The sequence below is a fragment of the Neomonachus schauinslandi genome, chromosome 4 (genome assembly GCF_002201575.2).
Source record: "Neomonachus schauinslandi chromosome 4, ASM220157v2, whole genome shotgun sequence".
Lineage (NCBI taxonomy): Eukaryota > Metazoa > Chordata > Mammalia > Carnivora > Phocidae > Neomonachus > Neomonachus schauinslandi.
In genome coordinates this window covers 99,005,059-99,028,858 of record NC_058406.1, presented here as the reverse complement: position 1 = coordinate 99,028,858, position 23,800 = coordinate 99,005,059, and the positions used below count along the sequence as shown (strand labels likewise).

At 43.7% G+C, this 23,800-nt stretch overlaps 1 protein-coding gene across 1 annotated transcript in view; it reads left to right on the top strand.

The window, feature by feature from the left end:
- The window catches only part of TBX15 (T-box transcription factor 15), a 101,120-nt gene that overhangs the window by 66,133 nt on the left and 11,187 nt on the right, over nt 1-23,800 (top strand). Inside the window, exons 6-7 of the mRNA XM_021690089.2 lie at nt 6,880-6,944; nt 20,837-20,934. Of these exons, the coding sequence (XP_021545764.2) occupies nt 6,880-6,944; nt 20,837-20,934 (163 nt within the window). The remainder of the gene's footprint in view (nt 1-6,879; nt 6,945-20,836; nt 20,935-23,800) is intronic.

Here is a 23,800-nt window from a genome sequence, read left to right as displayed (position 1 = left end):
CTGAAATCATAATTTCTCCCTCTTTTTTTTCCTGCATGTTTTTAGTTGAGGTGGGGAACAATTTATTGTTTTCAAGCAGAGGCAGTCAACACACACAAGTATTGAAAATTATTCGAATGTTCATGTGTGTCAACTCTTTTTTAACCCCCACAACAGGTGAGACCAATAGAGTTGTAGCAAGTCCGCACCTGAAAGGTGGGAAAGGTGTTTTGTTGCTCGTAAACAAAATATTCCAAGCTATACTATGCCTTTGTCACCCCTGCCAGTCCTCTCCATTTTTAAAGCCTGTATTTCCTATTGGCTTCCATCTTGCCACTGAGGCTGGCGGGACACCTGACTCTCCACACATCCAATCTGCCACTAAACTATGTTGCTTCTACTGATGGAATATTTTCTTCTTTCTCATCTTACTGCTTCTACCCTTGTTCTGGACCCGCCCTCCTTCCACCTTAGGCTGTTGTGACAGCTTCCAGCCGAGTCACCTGGACTGCATGGTTAATGTCTCATGAGCCATCACATATATTCACTGAGGGATGGGGCTTCCTAAAACATAGCTCAGATTGCATCATTTCTCTGTCAAAAACTGTTGACTCCTCAGTGCCGGAAGGGAGTGTATATAGTCCGAGATCCCAAGTCTTTCCATTAAGGTCCTCTGTAGCTAGTTACCAGCTATATTTCTAGGCTCATTTCCCACTAATCATCATCATGCATCCACAGGAGTTCAGCAATCTAGTTGGAGTTTTACTGTTGCTTGCACTTGGTAGCAGCTTTGCTTTTGCTTGTGCTGTTGTCTTTCCAGGAATGACCTTTCTGTTCACCTTTATCTGTCTAGCTTCCTTCTACTCTTCGAGTTCAGTACAAACACAAACCTTCCTGACATTTCCCCCTACAACGTTCCTTACATTTTTCGGCTTTGAATGAGCTTTCCCTCATCGAACTGTTAGTGCACCGTACCTCTCTCGTGACCCTGTCACATTCTAAGCTGTGCGTGTGACCAGTCTTCCTCTCAATATTTTGAGCTTTTTGAGAACCAAACATCGTGCCTCTACAAAACCCGGTGTAGAAAACAGCAGGTCGGGAGTTAGGGGACTCAGGTTCTAGACTCAACTCTGCAGCTGACAGACTCTACTGCTTCTGACAAATTGCTTCACCTCCGAATCCTCATTTGCAAATCGGTGGTTTGCTTCTCAGGTACCAGTCTATGGAGACGTTTTTTATAGTCCACCAAAAGATGAGAAAAATAAAGGCAGGATAGGGGCAGTTTATACCTGTAAACGTTCATTTAAATAGGCTGTATTTTATTTTGTCCTTTTAACCTTTTTTGATACTAAAATGTCATTTAATTTATGAAATAATGATGGCAGGAGATCGTGGATTGATGTAATTCTTTTAGTTTGACAGAATAAATATGGAATATCAATGTTGACCCCTTAAATGCTGGAGGGAGAGAATTAGAATTGTCCTGAAGCCCAGAAACCACTAATTAAGAAGAAGGACCCTTCCATCTGCGTAACTCTAAGGCATTTGTGTCTGTCCGGTGGTGCACAGCACTGAATATGTGCTTGGAAAAGGACTGAATGAATAATTAGCCAACACACCTCCACTACCAGTTTCCTTACATAGCTGTGGTCCTGCTTTTTTGGGTATAAGTAGTCGTGAAATGTGAAGAAAGAGTTTCTATTTTCATGAAATATTTTATGCTTTTCTTTCCCCCCTTCCCATTCCTTCCTCTCACCCTTGCTGACTGACCCAAAGACTCCCAGGGCCTCTAGCATACTGAAGTTATTATTACTATTATTTGCTCTTGGAGTGCCAACTTGGCAGGCCTAAGGCAGAGAGGAAGGTACACCATGCCCAGAATCTCATCGTGGAGAATAAAGTGGTAGAAGTGGGAATAAAGGTGACTCTACACTGAACGCTTTTTCTTGGAAGAAGCTGACGCCAACATGTCCTCATGGAATTAGCAGGAAGTTTCCGTTGCAGAGTCTTTGTCTTCTCTAAGGGGAAAAGATGGCTGAACCTTGATATATTTTTTTTTTCCCCCAAACAGGAAACTAGATTTCAAAAAGACACAGCCCTGTTCTCCTCAGGTAACACAGTCTTATTTCTTGATGAGAATTGGCTACATGAACCAGATAGGAAGTCTGGAACCACAGCCAGGTTTGCGTAAGCAAATCCAATAGGAGCTCTGAGCCACTCATTATATCCTAAACTATCGAGCCCGTTGTGCTCTAACTTTTCAATCAAATCAGTGCAGAGGTTTTTTATTTTTTATTTTTCATATGGGCTGAGTTTTTTTTTTTTTCTTCCCTGATGAACACCTTTCAAAGCAATATGGTAGAAAAAAAAAGAATAACTTAGAGAGTGTTAATAAGGGAAGGCCTTTTCAGCCTTGGTATTGTAAAATCATACTCAGGATATTGAAGTTTCATTTTCTTTGTAGGTTGTGTGATTTATGTCTGCACCATGCACTGTGAGGTGTACCTCATTTATTAACTGCCTGGACGTTTCTAGGCAAAAAGTCAGTGAAAATGATTAAAACCAAAGGTGGTAAGCCAGCAACCACCTCTTCCTGTGCTATGGTCTTCGATGACGCAGACTATAAAATCAGGATAATGGAAATCAAATCGGGGAAGAAAAATGCTTCCCCAACCTCTGACTTTCCATGTCTTCTCATTATCACTTTGAGCAGGTTTGAACACGACTGCTGCAGAATAGTTTTAGCTGCGCAGACAGTTACTAATAGACCTCATTCTGCCCAGGAGGACATTTGAGACTTCCGTCTGTGGTGCTCCAGTGAAAGCAGATAGGATCGAGGGAGTTGTCTGGTCTGTATTCTCTAAGGCTTGTTATGGCTTTGGGGCTGGTAATCCCTCTTTCCCACATTATTCATTCATGCGCTCACTCACTCATTCACTCACTGAACAAATATTCATTGAGCCCAAAGAGCATGTCATGTTAGGTTCTTAATAAAATGGTGTAGAAAATAGGCATGGTTCTTACCTGAAAGCATCCTATTTTGGAGGGATGATCAAGGACCATCTCTCTCAGGAGGTAACATTTACACTGAGACTTAGGACGAGGCATCAGCTATGTGAAGAGCACAGAAAAGAACATTTTTTTGACTGGAGGTAGAGTGAGTGTGAGGGGCCTGAGGAGGGAAAGAGCTTGACACACTCAGCACTGAGAGCAGCTGAGTTTGGCGGGAGCCTGTGGCCCAGGTGTAGCGGAGCATGGGTGGGGATGGAGAGCTAGGCAGGGGCCCTGCAAGGCCAGCCAAGGAGTTTGGGTTGAGTTTTGAGTAGAGTGGTAGCCACTGATGAGAATGACGTGGTTCACGTATCTGTTAACAAAGATCACTTTGGTTGCTTTGTAGAGAAGAGACCGGACAGGGACGAGGGTGGAAGAAGAGAGATTAGTCCCAAGGTTATATAGAGTAGTTTAATGAAAAGATGACTGTGTTCTGGTTGAAGGTGGGGAGATGGAGACTGACAGCCATATTTGGGTCTAATTGATAAACGTAACTTTGGAGTAGGGTTGAAAATTAACTATTCAAATGAGTCTCCCACACTACTCCAGATGGCCTCTAGATGTGTGGTGTGTGCTCAGGGCAGAGGGCCTCACTGGACTCTCTTGGTGACCGTCATGTCTAGTCTGGGCCTTGGGTCCCTTGTGTGGACATGCTCTACTGATAGGAGACTGCTGAGCTTGTGCTGTCATGTTTTTGCTTCACTTGGACCTCCTGGGCCTCCCTGGCTGGCTCAGCCTCACCTCAGGGCTCATCTGGGTCCTCCGCTGGGCTCCTGCCTAGGCTATGGCACCTCTGTGTTAGGGTCACCCTCCCTTCCCTGTCATGGCATGTGAGAACCTCTAAGTCCCTGACTCACCATGGAAAGGGTGATAGGAGGCGTGGAGATGCTGACTTGTCCTCTTCCTGATTCTTTAGACTGGGCGGCATTTTTACTTTGATGCAGCCGGCCCTGTGTGTGTGTGTGTGTGTAGGTTGCCCTGCCAGTTTTCCTCTGAAGCTCCCCACCTGCACCCCTGGATTTTGGTTTGAGTAGGGAGCTAAGACACGTGTAAGTCCACCTACTTGCTTGTCTTTCGTCTGTTTCCTCTTTTTTCATACTCCCCTGAGGTGGGAGCAGAAGATCTCTTACTTCTTTCCCCCCTTGATAAGAATTCACCTGATGTCACATCCTTGTCTTCCACAGGACAGCGGGCTTTGTGGCCCAGCTGTCATTTGCATCCCCTTTCTATGCTATATGAGATACTCGAAGGCGCAGATGCCAGCAGGCTGGCTCTTCATATGGGAACCACGGGACTATGGATTATTGAGATTGAGAATACATTGGTTTATTCCTCCAAATTATTGTCCTTGTTACCCTGAGGATTAGTAGACATCGCCAAAGTTGTCAGCACGAGCATCAACTGGGGTCACAGTTCGGTTTATATTGCTGAAGTTGCTCTCTTCTGCCTAGAGGGTATGTAGGTGCCTAAGCAGGGCAATAAAGCATTCTGTGATATGGCCTCAGGGCAGCCTCTCATGCTGTCTCTCGCTGCCCGTCTTCCCATACGCTGTGCTCTGGCCAAATTGGACTTCTCGGTGCTTCTCGCGTGTGCTTCATTCTTTCATGCTTTTCTACTTCAGGGCTCTGGCTTCCATAGTCCATGTCTTATGCAATGCTTCCCTTGTTCCTTTCTCCTCTTTTTGCACTTTTCATTAAAGTCCTACACATCCTTCGAGGCCTGGCTCATGTGCTGTGTCTGAGGTTTCACCTTCAACTTGGGACTCTCGCTACTCCCTCTGAGGCTCTCGTTTGCCTTCATTGCAAACCTTACCCATTCCCGTGTTGTGTTAGTGTCTATGTGTTAGTGTATATGTCTGCTTTTTTCTTCTAGATTATAAGCTTCTGGGCCGGGGGGCACCAGACAATACGCAGCCATATATGGACTGTATATCACTGTCACCTGTGCCTCCTGTCACCTTGCTTTGCACACAAAGGTACTTGACAAATAAATAATGAGTACGCAACCACACTACATAAAGCTCTCTAAATCTCACATTAAAAGCTTCCAAACATGTAAAGAGGTGCTGTTTTTCCTAACATTTGGTGGCACTTTTCTGTTAAATCTCCATGCAGACCTCTTGGCCTGAGATAGAATGTGCTGTGGGAAGCGGCTTTTCAACCTTTTCTCCCAGGCCCATGAAATAGAATGTCATTTTATTTACAGGAGTCTGTGGAGGCCCCCCAAACATGGCAGCACAATCATATATCAGAAACCCCTATCATAAATGAGCCGGATAGGATAAGCCAACTTGAAAGAGAAAATAAAATATTATAACCCCAACTTGAAAAGAAAATATGGTGTGCGGTTTATTGCTGTGGATTACGAAGGAAGAAAGAATGGATTTTAAGTCAAAAACAGAAAAGCAGTGACAGTCTTTAAACTCAATACAATATTCACAGGGCAGACACTCGACTTTAGAGAGCCAAAGCTTCAGGCTCCTGCTCTGGTCTATAAAAATAGATGTAAAATTGCTTTTGCTACATTATTAGTGCTGCATTATTAGTGTGCCATTCTCAAGGCAAGGAATGTTTTAGGGAAAAACATTAACTTTGGTACTTTCAAGTCAGAGTCTGTTGGTCAGAATCTCACATTGCATTTTAAAGACCTTTAAAGATTGCAGCTTTGGGAAATTCCACTCTGACAAAGTAAGATGGAAGAGGGACTTGGAAAAGATTTTCAATGTAAGAAAATCTTTAGCCATCCTGGTAATAAGTTCTGCAATGATCAGAAAGGGGAAGGTGGTCTTCAATGAGATTCCTTTCTTTCTACAGTCACCTTCCATTGAAAGCGCCTTGCCTCCTTTCCTGAGCTTCCTCACCCCCACCCCAAAGTCTCTGTTGCTTGAAGATAGCGAGTCATTGACATCTGGTTTAGACACAAAAATATCAAAAATGCCTCCCATGACCAAGGCTGAAAGTGGAAACGTAAGAACACATGTGGAATTTGTTGGTCAGGCTTGGTCTAGTCTGGGGGCATGGGGGTGGTGTGTACAACCCTCGCTGAGTTCGAAGGGGCTAAGGTAAGATGTGATAGAGAGGGGCTTATGCTCTGAGTAGAGGTTGAACCAGATGGCTCCTGAGGACCCATCCAACCTGGGTCACACAGTTGTTCATGTCTTCTGATTTGCTTGTAAGCCTTGGAGACTGGATGTAGCCTGCCCCACCGGGTCCCTCATTTATAGATTTTCCTTTGGATGCAACCTTGATAAAAGTGTAGCTACTTTTTATGTCTTTTACAAGACCATTTTAGGTCATTAAATGAACCATCTCAAGGGGCAAGGAAGGGACAACTAAAGTGAAATGGCAAATGCAGTCAATTATATGGACTTTTCAGGCTGAGGCGGGTTGTCTGGGGGTCCGATTCCATTGGATTGGATTGACTGAATCCATTTGTCCATCATTCACTCACTTGCTCGCTCATTCATTCACTCAACAAACGGTGTTCAAGTACTTCCTGTGTGTCATGTACCACGGACTTGACCATTGACCAGTTTTCTATTTCCATGCCTTTGTGTGTCTAGGCAAGTGATTTATCACCTTTTCTGGGGCAAGAAAGGTGAGCAGAAGAGAGTTTATAGTCACATACTGGGAGGACCTCAGTTTTTAGGGAGAAGTGGGTCAGGTGGGTCAGACATCTGGGTGCCAGGCCCATGTCCTGTATCAACTTCCATTTAAATCTCAGACTTAAAGGAAACTAAATAAAAACAACAGCTGTTACCAACAGAGTGATTTCTGTTAATTTTCCAGGAGCAACCAAAAAAGAAATCAGTTAATATAAATACAATTTATGTTCTTTGTTTGTTTCCAGATCACCAGATTAAAAATTGATCGAAACCCTTTTGCTAAAGGATTCAGAGATTCTGGAAGAAACAGGTAAGAATAATTGGGAAAGACGCTCACCGACATTTCTTTTCTTCATGACATTATTCCCCCCCCCCCCCATTGGTGGCTTTTGGCTCCTGCTTTTTGGGGAAAACTTGAACACTATGCCTCTGTGCTGACTCAGGCAAAGAGAGATGGATAGCTGATCTGAGAATCAAAAAGCTGTCCCCAAAAGGTTGAGTTTTCCAATTTTTGTTAACACTCTGTACATCACCAGATCAGATGCCTCATTGTGTTTTTCTCCCTACATCATGCTTGATAATCCAGTCATTTAAACCAAATTTTATGGTGATTTATTATCATCAAAAGATTGCTCCTTTTTCTGCTAAGTACTCTAGGTGGCTACGGTACCTACAGTGACACCTCATTTACTTTGTATTATCAAACAAGGAATTGTGGACAAATAAAAATTATCAGAAAATTATCACCTTTAAGATTAGCTAAAAACTGTTAAAAAATTAGCCATTTTTCTCTTAAGAAATATTCCCAAAATATATTAGATGTTGCATGCCTTAAAGACAGTTTCTAGAACATGACCTTTCTTGATGCCCCAGCATCATCATTAGGACTAGGTTATCATGTAGGGAAACTCTTAAGAGCTGCTGACATTTACAGGACTATTTGCTCTTGTTGTAAGTGGTCTTAGTGGCTGTGGCATTTTTCTGGTTAATTCTGCTTCTCTCTAAATCCTTTCTCTCCCACCCTTCCTATATAAAATTAAAATCTGTTATCCAGAGAGCTAGGGGAGAACTGAAGTTGCTAGGGAACACAGATCTATCTAAGGTTATTCAGTCAGAAAAGCTCACTTTATATAAACCATACTGAAACCACAAATGTGACACGTGTGTCTTGTAAAGTGTGTAGGCTTTGCAATAACCATTTATGTAGTGTTCAGACATTTTCCTCGTTTGGGAGCATTTCTTTACATCTGAATGACACAGACCGTCAGGAGTTACCTTTGCTATTTTCTCTGCAAGAGTTTTCAGATAAACTATCTAGTATTATATTTAGATCACTTCATGAACTATATAATAGCACATTCTACTAGAAGCCAGATTTATGCTAAAAATCATCTGTGGTGATCATTTCCTTTACAAAATTATTTACGGAGGCACTTCTTTTTTTTTTTTTTAAAAAGATTTACTTATTTATTAGAGAGAGAGAGAGGAAGAGAGAGTGAAGATAGGGAGGGGCAGAGGGAGAGGGAGAGAGAAATTTTAGCAGACTCCTTGCTGAGCTCAGAGCCCGATGTGGGGTTCAGTCTCACCACCCTGAGATCATGACCTGAGCCGAAACCAAGAGTCAGGTGCTTAACTGACTGCACCACCCAGGACCCCCGAAGCACTTCTTTTTTTTAAAAAAATATTTATTTGTTTTTTAAATTCCATTATGGTTAGCATACAGTGTTATATTAGTTGCAGGTGTACAATATAGTGATTCAACAATTCTGTATATTACTCAGCGCTCATCACAATAAGTGTACCCTTAATCCCCTATGGAAGCACTTCTTTGTGAAACTCTTATTTTATATTTAAAATACATTTAGATTGCTATAAAATTTTATTTACCTCAGAATTTCTTAGTGTTGTATCTACTGAAGAAAAATTCACTTAAACTTCTAGTTTGAAGATGGTGGAATTGTGTAATGTGTCCTAGATCAAGCAAGCAGTTAGTGGTGTGGCCACAGGCACAAGAACTCCAGGCCAAATGCTTTCCTGTTCAGCGAAGACCTTTGTCTTCAAAATTTAGCCAATGAGGAATGCATACTTATTCCTTCCATTTGAGACAGTCCTCTTCCCGCCAGTTAGTTTATATTCCATGTTCAGGTCGTAGAACTTGCCTGTGAACTGTTTCCTGTTGTTTCCTTTTTGGGGCTCTGCATTCTAGGCTTATTGAGGACCTTGCTAGTGATGATGTGCTCAGAATAGAAGCTGGCCTTTCATAAAGAAGCCGCAAGGGTATTTACGATCGTTAGCTTGGAGTCCGTGGATGGATTTCCAGGGTTCTGTGAGTTCCCAGGTATTGTAAGGAAAATTGGTGTGTGGATGAGCAGGTGTGCATTTTTCTGGGGAGAGATCTATGGCTTTCTTCAGATTTTCAAAAAGTTCCATGACCAAGAGTTAAGAATTTCTGCCCTAGACACCGTGAGGGGTCAACCCTATGACTTTAGTTACTTAACTACCTTCTCTTTCTTTCCTTCTGTATCTCCAGTGACATTTAGTACTTGCTTATTTTCTTCTTGGAACTTGGAAGATTGTTTTGATTTTTTCTTTTTTTTTTAAAGATTTTATTTATTTCTTTGAGAGAGAGAGAGAGCACCAGAGTGGGGAGCGGGAGAGGGAGAAGCAGACCCCCTGCTGAGCAGGGAGCCCGACGCAGGACTCGATCCTGGGACTCCAGGATCATGACCTGAGCCGAAGGCAGTCGCTTAACCAACTGAGCCACCCAGGCGCCCTGTTTTGATTTTTTCTTTGCAGTTTTTCTTCCACTGGAGTCCTTGTTTTTCAGAGGCATGACCTAGAACAGAACATTGGAATAGAGAGGCTGTACTGAGCAGCATCAGAATTCTGCTCTGAGAACTGGAACCACGCTTTAATCTGGGGAATAAGACCATGTATCTTGAAGCATTTGCCTCTGGTTAGGAAGTTGTGATGACATCTTGGTGCAAGTCCTGGGGTCCTCCTGTCCCCTCACTGGGCTAGAAGGGACCTTGATGCATCATTTGGCCCTGGCCTGGCCCAGCTCTGGGGCTGGTGAATATCTTCCTGCTCAGGACAGTTATTTGTTTGTCCTGCCTCATGGGTTACTCTTCTTTGTAAGGACTCCACGAAAGCAGAACTATGGATACTCATTGGCCCATTTCAGTGCCTTATTTGTAATTTTTCTGGTAGCATGGTGATTCTTTGTGACGTATGCCCCATTTAAAGCTGTAGGCTACTTTAAGTAACATTAGTAATTACTGAAATTATCTGTGATTGAACACTTACTGTGTTCAGACCTTTTACTTAGGGTTTTTTTCTTCTAATCTTTAAAATGTTTTAAGATATTTTACAAATGAAGAAACTGAGCCTCTGAGAGCTTAAGCAGCCTTCCCAGTGTCACAGAGCAAAGCTGGAGCATGGAATAACTCCCGGTTCGCCTGACTTCAAAGCCTGTGAACTTTGTGCTCTATCATGCTAACAGTTTAAACTTGACTTATTTTGTCTTCAACAGATATGGAGACTAGATCTCCTCCTCTGAAAACCCTTCATTTACTTAAAGATACTAAAGTACCCAGAATCTTCTCTTTTCCAAATAAAACAACCTGTATATTCTCCACCTGTCTTTGTAGCCTTCCCCATGGCTTTATCATCTACTTTCTATACTCCCCGTAAACAAGGGGTTCCCTAGTAGAGGACAGGAAATCAGGCTGAACTTCCCTAGCAGGTGAAACCATGACATAATGGCCTTGAAGTCCCCTGTCTCATGAGAGGGCAAAGATGAATCATTGAATATAGAAGCCATTTTTGTCCTCCAGCACTCTGGGAAGCTAGATTAATATAGACCCATGGGGGGCAGGTATAGGGACCCTTGTATTTTGTCTTTAAAAAGCTCAAAATGACCTGACAATCAGACTTGAAATCTCACTCCCTGCCTGCAGCATCTGATGAGGGCAAGAATTATTAATGTCATTTTGCAGATGGGAAAGATTGATGGATGAGGATATAGGGGATTATTTGTAAATCTTCTGGGATCTAGTGGTTCTGTGCCAACACCAGAATCCAGTTCCTTACCTTCCAACCAATGCGTCACCTGTTGCCCTTCTTGTGTTAACAGAGTTCTTATAAATCTATGATCATCCCCATGCATTTTAGACATCAAATGACTCATGGGTACGAGCATGGTTTGAAGAGTTGCATATAAATGTACCCAAAACATACGGATTACATTTCCTTTAAAAACACATGGACTTAAAAATTAGTGGAGGGGGGGAGTGCTTGGCCAATATTTTTTGGTTTTGCAGAACACAAAACATTTGTGGAATACTTTGGAGTTACGGAATTTGCCAAACCTCAAACCAAAACACGTTTAGGTTTGTCGATCTCAATCTATCCCAGTGCAATCCAAAGGCTCAGGAAGGGAGGGGTGTGGAGGGAAGATGGGGAGGACACAGCACCCACTGCACTCTCTTCCCATGCCTCTCCTGAGTCTCTCCCGTCCTACCAGCCTCTCAGCGAGGTGTCCTCTGAGGGGGGCCAGCCAGGCGACAGCCGTGTCCTGGGCAAAGAGAAGAACTCGGCGGGGGGGCTGGGGTGAGGATACTTATTTCCACTCCTCATATTTCCGTGTAAAGAGATAGCCATGGAGAATACTTCTGGTGTCTAGCCCTCTCGCTGTCTCCATCCCCTCACTGGGCACCAGAGTGACCCATCTGATTGCTGAGTCTGGGAGAAGGAACTCTTGAGGACCTGCTTGCCCGCACACAGTGTACATTCTGGGCTCTTGCCACTGTGTGGTGAGTCCAGCAGAGGAAGCCTGCCATTCTGGGGGGCTGGCCTGTTTCAGGGGAGCTCTGACCCACTCGTTCAGCCTCCACACCTGTGCCATGGTATCCATTTACCTTTATCAATAATGAAACTGGTATTTCGGTCTCTGTGGCTTTGGGCTCCTACAGCTTTCTCAGACTCTATTCTGACTTCAAATGAGGACAAGAAGTGACATTCATTGGGCCTTTCAGAACCCCTGCAGAAGCCCCAGCGAGTCCACAGTGTCAGCCCTGTGGTGTCACCGTCACCAGACCTTGTCACAGTCTTCCCCGCTTCCTTAGGAGGTGCCATTCACATGCTTCGGTGTGAGAAGGTCACCACTCTCCAAACTGTACTTAGGGAGTTGTTACTTTGTCTTCCTATGTAGTTGTGTCCCTGATGAGAAGTCTCCACCAGAAGTGTGTGTGTGTGTGTGTGTGTGTGTGTGTGTGTGTGCATGTTGAGGGAAAGAGTGGTAGACAGCTGGTCCTTTTGGATGGAGACACTGTCAGATTTTGCTTCCAGCATTGTCTCTGCAATGGAAGGGCAATTGTGTTTACTTCTAAATTGTCCCTCCTTCTAGATTTCTCAGAAATTATGTGGCCCAAATCTGGCTTTGGGTAGACCTGTGTATGTTTACTTTTCATCAGGTCTAGCCCCAGCGCACAATATTCAGAGTGACCTCTGGGAGATTTCTCCTTCCAGGAGGAGACAGTAGCACCTTCCTATTCCTAGGGAAAACAGATCCCCTCAGCTCGATGAATTGATGTCTCAGTTGGTGTTCGTGGGCTCTGCCTGCTGCTAGAATGTTAAGTTCCTTGAAGACTGGGACTGTACCTTTTTCAGGCTTCTAGTCTTAGATTATTTCCTACAGTGCCAGGTACACAGAGTAAAATAATAATTGTTTACTTAGTTATAAAACAGCAAACAGAGTTGATGAGTGGCAGAGAAATTAAAAACCAGAACTCCGTTACCCCAACCAACGGTGAATCAGGTGTAGCAACAGCGGGGAGCTAGTTTTAGACACGAACCAAGAAGGGAAGAAAGAGTGAATCTATAAATAGGCTTAGTTTGAAGACTAAGGGCAATTTTGATTCAAATCTGGGATGGACTGATGCTATGGATACTGATTTAGCCTCATCCTAGATTAGGCATGCACACCCTTCAGGCCATTGGAGCTGTCTTTGAACAGTGGGCACACGTTTATAAAGCTGCCTGGAGAAAAGAGGACTCCCAGCAAGTTTTAGAGTCCATGAGCCTCAGGAAAGAAGGGGTCCCAGAGGCTGAGCCCAAGCAGAGTGAGGTTTAGTTGAGAAAGGTCACTCAGTGGGGAACGGAGAGGTAAAATTATATCGTTATGGGTGGCCACCCCAGTGGGCAGCACATTCCAAAGAGAAGACAAAGGTCATGGAGCTGGAGAGAAGCAAGGGTGTTTGCATTGAGTCCCACGGTCAAGAAGCAGCCTCGAGAGGTCTCTGTCCACATGCCTGGCGAGCACACTGTGCTCAGCTAGACAGAGCATTACAACTGCAAAGACCTTGCACTTTAAAGGGATAGCCAGAGGAGCAGAAGGAAAGAGGATGCTGTGTGTCTCTCAGTCCACATCTAACGTGAAAGCCTTGTCTCTGCTGGGAGTGGCTGCCAAGATTTTACAGAAGGCCCAAGTCGGCTTGGGAAATTTTATATAATTCCCAGGGACTTCCTCCAAAGCAAACACATACATAAAAAGGAGAGGATTAAAATTATGATCTGTCTGGGGAGTGAAGGTTCTATGTACTTGTTTTAAAGAGTGCCATCGAATGCATGACTCTGGGTTCCCTCAGCACCCTTCATCCTGTCTTTGACCTTGGGCTTTACCCTTACTCCCAGCCTCCATTGCGTCTAAGGCAACTGCAAGGGGGACTATCCCATGTGACAGTATTTCCTCCAGATGCTCCTAGCTGGCATGGTGCCCCAGAAGCCCCTGCTTCTCCACAAGGGTCGAGTGGCCCTTCTGCAGAGCTTTCTGGAAGGGGATCTTTTTCTCTATGGAGGTCACTCTTGGAGGCTTAGCCATGATACTCAAGTTCCACCATTAAGGAGCTGACAGAAAGGAGCTGGTGGCAGGCCCTGTATCATGCGGCGGTTGGTTCACATGGGTAACTAGCTTTAATAGGTTGCCCCTCACTGAGAAAACAAGAGGGCCTGCAGGATGAGGTGTATGAGGCCATGTGAGTCTGAGCTAATTCTCCGCCAGCCCTGCTGTTTGCTGGGAATGTGGCTGGCGGCAGTCCTCCTTGGTACCTAGTGTCCCTTTACATGTTGCAGGGAAGAGTGATCTAAAAATGGAGCCATTAACTGCATTATGGGAATAAGATATATTTGCTTGCTGGAGGACGATGATTAATGAGGCTGATACTTAACCCAAAGGAAGGCATTTCCACTGATGTGGGGGAAAATATTTAGGGGGTCAAGGATTTTCCTGGGACCCCCTTGTAAGCAGCTGCTGTCCCAAGGCCACGTTCCTAGAGTGAAGACCCACCTCCTTGGACACAGACTGGAAACCCTGTCAAGGCCCAGCTCCTTCTCTCAAAACTCCGTGTGGAATCAGAGTGCCTCCAGTTAATGGAAGGGAGAAGGAAGAAAGAGAAGAGTCAGCTAGCCCCCAGCCCCAGGGCCAGGTTATCTGTGCTTAGATCTGAAAGAAACCACTTTTCTTTGTAAGTTGGGGAAGAAATATGCAGGATGGGTCTCAGTTAAAGTCTGTTAGAAGGGTTCTCTGTTATAACCAAGTGTCTCAAATCTTGTCCACCTCCTTACCTACCTCCTAAGCTGAACATAGGAAATTACTAGATTTGTGGGTCCAAGAGGTAAAATATCAGCAATTTCATACAGTTCAACCTTGTATATTTGTTTCTAGGAGTTCAAATCCTAAGTGTACAATAATAATAGTAATAATCATTTCACACAGTATCTGCAGTCCAGGTTGTCCCTTTTTGTCTCCAAGCTGATTGGTATTGTTAGAGTGTTTCCCATTTTATGGGTGGTACAACTGAGTAGAGTGAGATACTAGCCTTCAGAATTTGCCAGTCCAGCCAATGGCAGCATCCAGAGGGTGATGTCACTCTCCCTCTGTGTGGCACAGCTTACCAGTCAGCCGACAGCCCTGCCCTCGCCCTTGTCCAGGTCCCCGTTGCTCCTGCAGTCTCATGTAGCAAGCCGAGAGCCAGTGAGCGAACCCCTTGCCTTCTTTCAACCAGCATGACTTCCAAGTGTCTCCCTCACTTTCAATTTTCATATTTTTATTTGTTCTCCCTTGAGCCACTGACTGTGTTTTTCCAGCCAATCTCATCCTGCTTGTTCCTGGCAATCCTACTAGCCCCTGTAGATTTTGCATACTCCTATGTTATCCCTGGCACGGGGGGGCCGTTGAGCAGAGCGAAAGTAAGTCATCAGCGCCGGGCTCCCTCTCAGGAACCGCTGCATCTACAGTTCGAGGTAGCTGGCCCCGTACTAGACTCTGGTGGCAGCATCCCTGCCAGATTACCCCTCTTTTTCCAGGCCATGGCTGTGTATCACATCCCCTGGCTTATGGTCTTCCAACTGATACTTGACATTTTTCTCTGCCTTGTTATTTCTTCTCCCTCCTCGGTCCTGAACGTTTTCCACCATTGTCCTCTTGGCTGTGTGGGGTTTGCCAGGGAAAAGTTGGCAGTTGTTTTATTATCAATGGCTCTTGCCCAGGGATGGTGTCATCTAACAGAGTGACGTCTTTTTAATGGCTAACATATTGGAGCCTGGAATATCTGCAAGATAATGAGGCCTACAGAGACTTGAGGGACACATGTTTGGTTCTTTGAGGAGAGAATGAGAAATGGAATTAAGTAACATGCGGGTCCCTCCACATTCAGTGTGGAGCTGGAGGGCTGACATAGGTTTGGATTCCAGGGAAGTAAGAATGTTTTCTCCTGTTACAGGTCACAGCCTGGGCAAACGGTGGTGGCGTTTCTTTTGCTTGAGGTAGACCAGTGGTCCTCAAGCTTTCATTGTTTTTTTTCTCTTTGATATATTTTATCTTTAATCAGTCTGCATTTACTGTAACAACTAGGAGGGAGTAGTGTTATCTCCGTTTTATAGGTAGGGAGACTTAGGCATGAGAAGGTGATACAGCCTGGCTGAGATTACGTTGAGGGACAGCAGGATTGCACTATGAGCCCAGGCGGTCCGGCTCCGGAGCTCTTGCTCTTCTTCACCACTGTGCTAATCTGCCCCTTGTGCGATTTGGTATTTCCTGATTAAAGTCAGATCATTCCAGTCAAATGCAAAGAAACCTAATCTCTTAGTTAGCCTGCGTTGTGTTGTCAGCGATTTTTCTCGAGGCAATGAAAACTCCTTGGGGACTGCCATTGCTACCTGTTCAGACTCCATGTGGGGACAGGGTCCCCAAGTTGGGAGTCACTGGGTGAGGAACAATTTTGACTCAGCTCCAAGCATCTGTCCGTTGGACACCTGTTCTTCCAAACCAGTGTAAGGCACATCAGTGACAGTCAATTCATCATGCAGATATACTTACTGTACCATCTATAGCCAAGTTTTGAATGATGGCTTTTTTTTTTTTCCCATTTGCAGACCTCTGTTGGGAGGTCTTGTAGAATATATCTGGATAACCAATATATAGGACACAATTCCAGATCCAGGGAAGGAGAAGGATGTGTGGAAGGGTTGACCTCACCTCGGTGAATGAAGGACAGACTAAGAAAAAGGATTAGGAAGTTGAGATATAGTAATTAGATCTGAAAGAACAGTATATTCTGGTTCTGTGTCTTTTCAAATGCTGGAACAGGAAGAGAAAGGAAAGAAGATCAGAGGTACAGGACCGCCCATGGGATAAAATCCAGGCCCCTAACATGGAATAAATATCTCTGGTATCCGCCCCACTGTCTCATCTTGCACCTGGAGCTCCAGCCGCCCTGAACTATTTTCAGTTCCCAGAACGTGCCTTCTCTTCCATACCTCCATGTCTTTGTATATACTGTGAACTCTCCTGGGAAAGTTCTTTCTGCCTCTTGTCCATATGGAAAACTGCTGAGTACCCTTTAATATTCAGCGGAAATAACTGGCCTTTTATGGAGTGTTCCTGGAGCTTTCCAGGTGTATTAAGTACTTCTTGCTCAGTGCTCCGTGACCTCTTCTATGTATCTTTGGTGTAACATTCATCACACTGTTCAGGAATTAGTCATTTACATTGCTGTCCTCTTGTTGAACAGGACACTCCTAAATTAGGGTAAAGACCCTGTGTCCTTTTTTGTCACTATATCTCCTGGACCTAGCACATTTACTGGCTGGAAAACTTCTTTATGATTTCAAAACCCCATCTCTGTAGCCCTTGACTGTCTTCTGTTGACAGATGACCAATGGCCTCACCAATCCCTAGTGTATGTTCCTTTTGTTACCAGAATCACCGGCCAATAGCTTGGGGAAGAGTTAAAAGTCAGAACTACAGAGAAAATAAATGGGAGAAACATAAAAAGCAATTCTCTATCTCAACACAAATAAAACACAGAAAGTATGCAGCAGTGTGCTATCTAATAGGTTCATGAAGGTAGTCATAATTGTTATCATTATAAAATATTTGCTGAACTTCAAAGGGGTTAGTCCCACTTTTTTTTTTTAATGAGAAATTTGGAAGAAAAATTCTTTACAGTCTGGCTATTTTTCCAAATCAGTTGATCTTGACGTATCATCAATTGGCAAAAGAGATCTTTGGCTCGCTTCCTCTCCTTCCTTGTCTCCCTCCTCTTCAACACGTTCTGTTGGTTTGGCCAGTGAGCAGACTGAAAAGTCTAAAGAGAAGAGGCTTGGAAATCAGAGAGGTGATTCTAGCCAAAGGACTGAACAAAGAGGGTTTGGATATGGCCTCTGTTGTCACTGGAGCAAACAGAGAAAAGTAAGCAAGAGAGGAGACACTTGCCAATATGATCATCTCTGATTGGAAACCTCAGATATCGGGTCTCTGGTGTGCAGCAGACCTGGAGAGGCCCACCATGTGGAACACGTTAATGACACGAGGTTACCTAAGACTGCTTTTTTTAAATCTGTTAGACAGTGAATTCATTTTTAAGAACCTTACGATAAAATTTTACAAAGCTAGAGTAGCATGATGATAGATAAGCAATGTATTGCTCACAATAAACTTTGAATAGACATCCAAGTGGCTGAAGGTGTTAATGGGTAGTTGGCAGAGACTCTTGTAAGAGAAGGTGAGGGTAGAAATGACTGGCCCCTGAGAGGGGAACTCAGACTGTTGCAGGTCAGAAATTCCGTGACCAGAACAGAAGAAACCAAAGGAAAACTGAAACCCCTCTGAGACCTGAGTCAAGAAAGGCACAAGCAGCTATAGAAACAATTCCCAATTCTCCAGTACTAAAGGATTCCTTTTGTCTGCAGTCTTGATTTTACATCAAGTTGCTTTTCTCAGTTTTAGGCTGGCTAAAATTCATGAAATAATGGTGCAGTAATAAAACATAGGGCAAAAATTTACTCCTTTATTTATTCATTCAGTGCATACAAATTGAGATCTGACTATGCAACAGGCAACAGACCTTAAGCACCGGGACACAGAGAAACATGGGATCCAAAGTAGACACACCAGTGGCAAAGAGAGTCACGGCACACCACCAAATCCTGATATCTAGCACTAGTACTTTCTAACAATTAGATCTGTCCGATGAAGCTTAATGGAGTTTGAGGACAAATAAGATGTGGCATAGCGTAAACAAATAGGATTAATTTTTCTAAAAAGAGATATGCTTTGAATATATAAATAGATTCGGGAAGTAGCTGGGATAAATCTATGAGAGGTGGATCCACAGCAAAGCGTGGTGAGGGATGTGTGGTCTCAGTCATTATTTTTCAGTAGTCATGGCCCCTCCCCCACAACTCCACCACCAAAATGAACCTTCTGACAGACCCCTGGACTGGATGGACAGTAGCTGTGTCATACGTGGTGTCTTGTACAGGACGTTCTTAACAGCTAAGGAAAGTCTTCCTGATGAGGATGTGGAAAGTGTCTGTCACTGTCAGCATTTATTCACTGGTGATGGAACCAGAGAGTACAAGTTTCATCAGAGATTTCAGCCCAAGGTCAGAAAGAACTTCCTAACATCTATTAGAAAACTGAGTGTTTTCCTTGGGAAATACCCCAGCAGGGGCTGGATAACCATCCAAGATGGCATCCCAGGAAGAGGAAGTAGGTGATACCCAAGAACTGTCCCAATTTTTAAATCTATGATTCTACAACTCAGTCTTCCAGTTGGATTTTAGATTTGGACAGATGGGTAAATGGTCACTGTCCTATATAGCGTTGGCGGCTTAAATAAAATTATGAATACCTTTGCCACAGTCTTTTTGCCTGTTAGGAAAATGAAATCAAAGTTTTTCTATTTCCTGTATAAATATGACATGGGCAGTATATCAGTGTGTAACTGTTACTTCACAGTCATCTGTCACTTTATTGTGAAATGAGAAGGGACTGTTCTTTGTCCTTGAGCTAATATTTTGTCCCTCGTTGGTACAATGTTCCTGGGAAGAATGGAATAGAAGGTGAAACCACAAAGGTCTTGCCATCTGCAGTGAGCCTCCCGTGCCATTACAGGGAATCCTAAGATGTTCTGATGGGTGGCCAACATTCCAGAACAAGGCAGTGAGATCCATGCCTGACCTGTCTCTTTCTTATATGCATCAAAGCTCGGCATGGCTTTATCTGCCTATCCTCTTATTATTCTGAACTCCCTAATTGCCTGGACTCTTTCTCTCCACAAATAGTTCCATGTACTGTATTCAGCATTAATGTAGGTGACTATGTGGACATGTCTTCTATTCCTACTTTTAACAGATTAACAGCTAATAAACACCATGCAACACCCTCTCTTCTCAACCTCTTCTAAAAATACAGAGTTTGATTTGCCAACATTGGTGTATTTAAAGCCTCCAAGATTCCAGGGAAGACTTTAGAAAGTTAACTGTGCAAGTAAAGCCTGTTCAGAGAGGAAATTTTCCAACACAAAGAGCAGCTGCTCATCTGAGAAGAACCTCAAGGTATCTTCTAGTCATTTGTAAGGAAAAGATATTTGTTCTCACTTAAAATACAGCTTCTCACTTTATTCTTGGTCTGCAGGAGTGAAGAGAACTCTGGAAATATATTGCCTAGGGAGGAAGACAGGCAGCATAAGTTTCATCTCAAGAGGGAATGCTTGTCTTTTGCAGGAAGGGACGCCATGTTACCTTCTAGTGACTTTGCAATGAAAGGACAATGCCACCTACTCGTCTCTACCCTCCTTGTCCATAGTCCCTGTACTTCTGCTCCTTCCACTTAGATAGAAGTGAAGCAGTTAGTTTTAAAGAAAAGTCAATAATCAGAAGCTTTAACAAAGTTAAAAGTTCAAAGCTTTAAATGAAGCCCCAAACAATACTCTGTTTTGAGGACATGGAATATCAGCAAGAATATGACCGAGAGAACCTGGATAGTTATGTTGAATTGATGTCCATCAGTACCTCATATATATGATAGAATTTATTGAAGGGTAAGGTAGGCAGTGTGTGCATATTTTAATTAATGGAACCTCCAGTATCAATGAAACAGAAGCCTTAATGTATTTGTAAAATACTGGATGAAAGTTTCCTGAGGTCCAATGGTCTCATGTATGTGACCCTCAAACACCAGCTTGGTTATTAGATTATAAAATACAGATCAGTATTTAGAGAAATGTATTGGCCTTTTTGTGTGAGGTATAATTTCTGGGACAAAACCCTTTCTTTGCCTTCAGGTGGGCATTTTTTGTTGTGGCAGAAACTCAAGTGTATTTGCTTGCTTACTTCTCCTTTTGTTTATATTGCCCTGCTTGTCTCTGTTGATTTAAGCGATTTGACAGTTCCCTGGACTCCACATCCCCACTGGTGGAGTTGACTCTGGGGCAGGCTGTGTCCATGTACTGTGGTAATGATGATGATATTGTCCTGTGCTCGAGAAATAGTCAGTGCCACTCTCGGCTCAACTCTGGTCATGATATTAGTGACCTTGACCTTTAAAAATGCATAGTTTTTTTTCTGACTTTTCATGCAGACCAGACCTCCTTTGAAGAAAGCTCAGAGTAAAATTCCATCATAGTTATCACTTGCTTGCACATAATCTGAATTGGGTTCATTTCTTCTTCCTTATGCATTTCAGTGTCATCTGTTCCTTGTGCTCTTCTAGACTAATTTCCCGGGCGGTGAGGGGGGTGATGTCTCTCAATCCTACGTATATACCACTTGTCAGACAAACCACCGCAGGATCTTTAAAAAGTCAGTGCGTTTCTTGGCATGATTTATAATTTCCTTTGTTGGCTTTTCTCTCCGCAGAACCGGGCTGGAAGCCATCATGGAGACTTATGCGTTCTGGAGACCCCCTGTGCGCACACTCACCTTTGAGGATTTCACCACCATGCAAAAGCAGCAAGGTAATATCCTGGGCCATGGCTTCTTCTTAGTGATAGTGCCGGGGAGAGAGTGGGAGCGGAACTGAATACAGCACCTCTGGCCCCAAGCCAAGCCATGGGTTACACCAGTTCTTCTCGAACGAAGAGTACTTGGTAGCTCTGTAAATAACCAAAGCATAACCACTTGTGCAAACAAGCTGGCTCCAGATGCAGCATCCTCTCCCCCTTCCAAAAAGCAAGGTTATGTTCATGATTATGATGGGGGTGAAATTATTATTTCTATGCCTAAGCATTCACATAGCCCTTGGTATTCGAAGAACTACTTCATGATAATTTCATTTATTCCTTATGGCAGCCTTATCAGTTTTCTTATTCTGGTTTTGTAGAGGAGAAAAAACTCAGTCCAAACAATGGGAATGAATTGCTTAGATCTGACAGTGAGGAGGGGACCGCTGCAAGCCCATCTGAATTTTGCAACTTGGGCTCCCTCCTTTTTGGCTGAACACCTGGACAGACACAACACCTATCTCAAGTTGATGGGCCGGGTGAACATTTTCCTTGCACTGCTTTGTGCTTTACTTCCAGTTTCTCCCTTCTCTGGCAGCTCAGGGTGGGAAGCCTGTGGCCTTAGCACAGATGGCTTGTGGGCCAACCTCAACTCTTTTCCTCTGTCAGTGGCTCTTCCCAGGGCAGGACCCCTTTGCCTCGGGAAGCTTCCTAGAGTGTCAGACACTTTATGAGTCTCTCTCTCCAACCTCCTCCCGCCCCAAAGTGACACTGGTCAAAATTACAGACAGAGCTTACTCTGTTCTGTCACACAGCTGCCATTAATGGAACCCTAAGTTTTGAAATTGTGGCTCTGCCATATGGGAAACCCTTCTAGGACTTGATAATACATTATATTATGTTCCCCTCCCAGAGGAGCTTCCAGCAGTTTGCACACTAAATTAGGTTTTGTAATCTAAATTATTGAAGTCTCTCAGGTTTTAAGATGAAGAAGGCGATTAAAAGGATAGGGGCTGGGGGCAGACCACTTGGTTTAGGCTCTTATCACTGCTCCTTCCTAGCTTTGTGACCTTGGCCAAGTCTCCCATCCTTTCTGACACTTAGTTTTCTCATCTGCAGAATGGAAGAATATAGTAGAATTCTTGTGAGGATTAAATGAGACAATGCATTTAAAAACAGAGTAGGCATGCACTACATGCTAGCAATCGTGGTGGCGGTGATGATCATTGTCATCACCATCATGACCACCACCATCTCCATTCACTCATGTCCCTGTACATGGATACCTGAGAGGAAGATGCCTCAGGGACAAGAGATACTGCCTTTCTGATGATTAACTATTTAAAGCATGATTAGACCATTCATCTTCATAGGGATCTGGTGAGACAAGTGATGCAGAATTTCCTTCTGTTTTTTCTCAATAAATGGCCGAGAAATGGAAGCCCTCTGTATGAAGCCAACTTTCTCTTCATAATTCTGTGAGAGAAGCAGGCTCAGTACATATTCAGGGTGCTGCTTTTGCTCTGAGGCCCTCATGGCCCTTAAGAGGCAGAGGTGTTATGACAGTTGGGAGATCTGGGCCTTCATCTTTGATGGCCACTAACTCTCTCTACAACCTTGGCTTCTAGTGAGTCTGTTTCCTCACCTACCAAAGAAGGGTAACTTTTCGTGCAGTCATGTATATAAACATGCTTCATAAATGAAAATGGGTCATTTTCATGCAAAGACACTTGATCCTGTTTATTTCTGAGGTGGCTTCTTGCTTCTCTGCCCTTGCTTTACTCACTGACTGTCCAAGCTCTAGCTAAGCAGGCGTTTTGTATCATGGAGGCTGGTGTGTTCACTGTGTTCACTGGTGTGACATTGTGTTCACTGCTGTGCTCTCGAGAACTGTCCCTGGGCCTGGCAGCCAGGAAGTACCCAATGAAAGGAGGTAGGCAGGGTCACTGACACACGGGCCTGGAGCACAACCACCTGGTATGTGTGTGGATATGGATGTGGAATGATGATTGGGGTTGACAGTCTGCATTTCACCAGCATATGGGGTGGTTGAGCCAGTGTTGACTCTTAGAAAACAGTGGTTTAAGAGAAACTGAGCTTTCTTTTTTAAATTTTTTATTTCTTTTCTTGTATTTTTAAAATTATTTCTTTTTTTATTTTTGTTTTTAATTTTTTAAAAGATTTTATTTATTTATTTAGAGAGAGAGAAAGAGAGCACGAGCAGGGGAGGGGCAGAGAGAGGGGGAGAGGGAGAAGCAGACTCCCTGTTGAGAGAGGAGCTCAACGAGGGGCTTTCTGGGATCATGACCTGAGCTGAAGGCAGATGCTTAACTGACTGACTGAGCCACCAAGGCACCCCTATTTTTAATTCTTTTTAATTTAAATTTTAGTTAGTGAGCATACCGTGCAATATTGGTTTCTGGGGGTAGAATTCAGTGATTCACCACTTATATACAACACCCTGTGCTCATCACAACAAATGCCCTCCTTAATACCCATCACCTACCTAGCCCTTCACCCCACCCATCTCCCTCCATCGACCCTCAGTTTATTCTCTATTGGTAAGAGTCTCTAATGGTTTGTTTCCCTCTCTCCTTTTTTTTTTTTTTTCTTTTTCTGCTTTCCATATGTTCATCTGTTTTCTTTCTTAAATTCCACATATGAGTGAGATCATATGGTATTTGTCTTTTTTTCTGACTGACTTATTTCACTTAGTATAATACTTTCTAGCTCCATCCACATCGTTGCAAATGGCAAGATTTCATTCTTTTTGATGGCTGAGTAATATTCCTGTGTGTGTGTGTGTGTGTGTGTGTGTGTGTATACAGTATCTTCTTTATCCAGTCATCAGTCGATGGACATTTGGACTCTCCATAGTTTG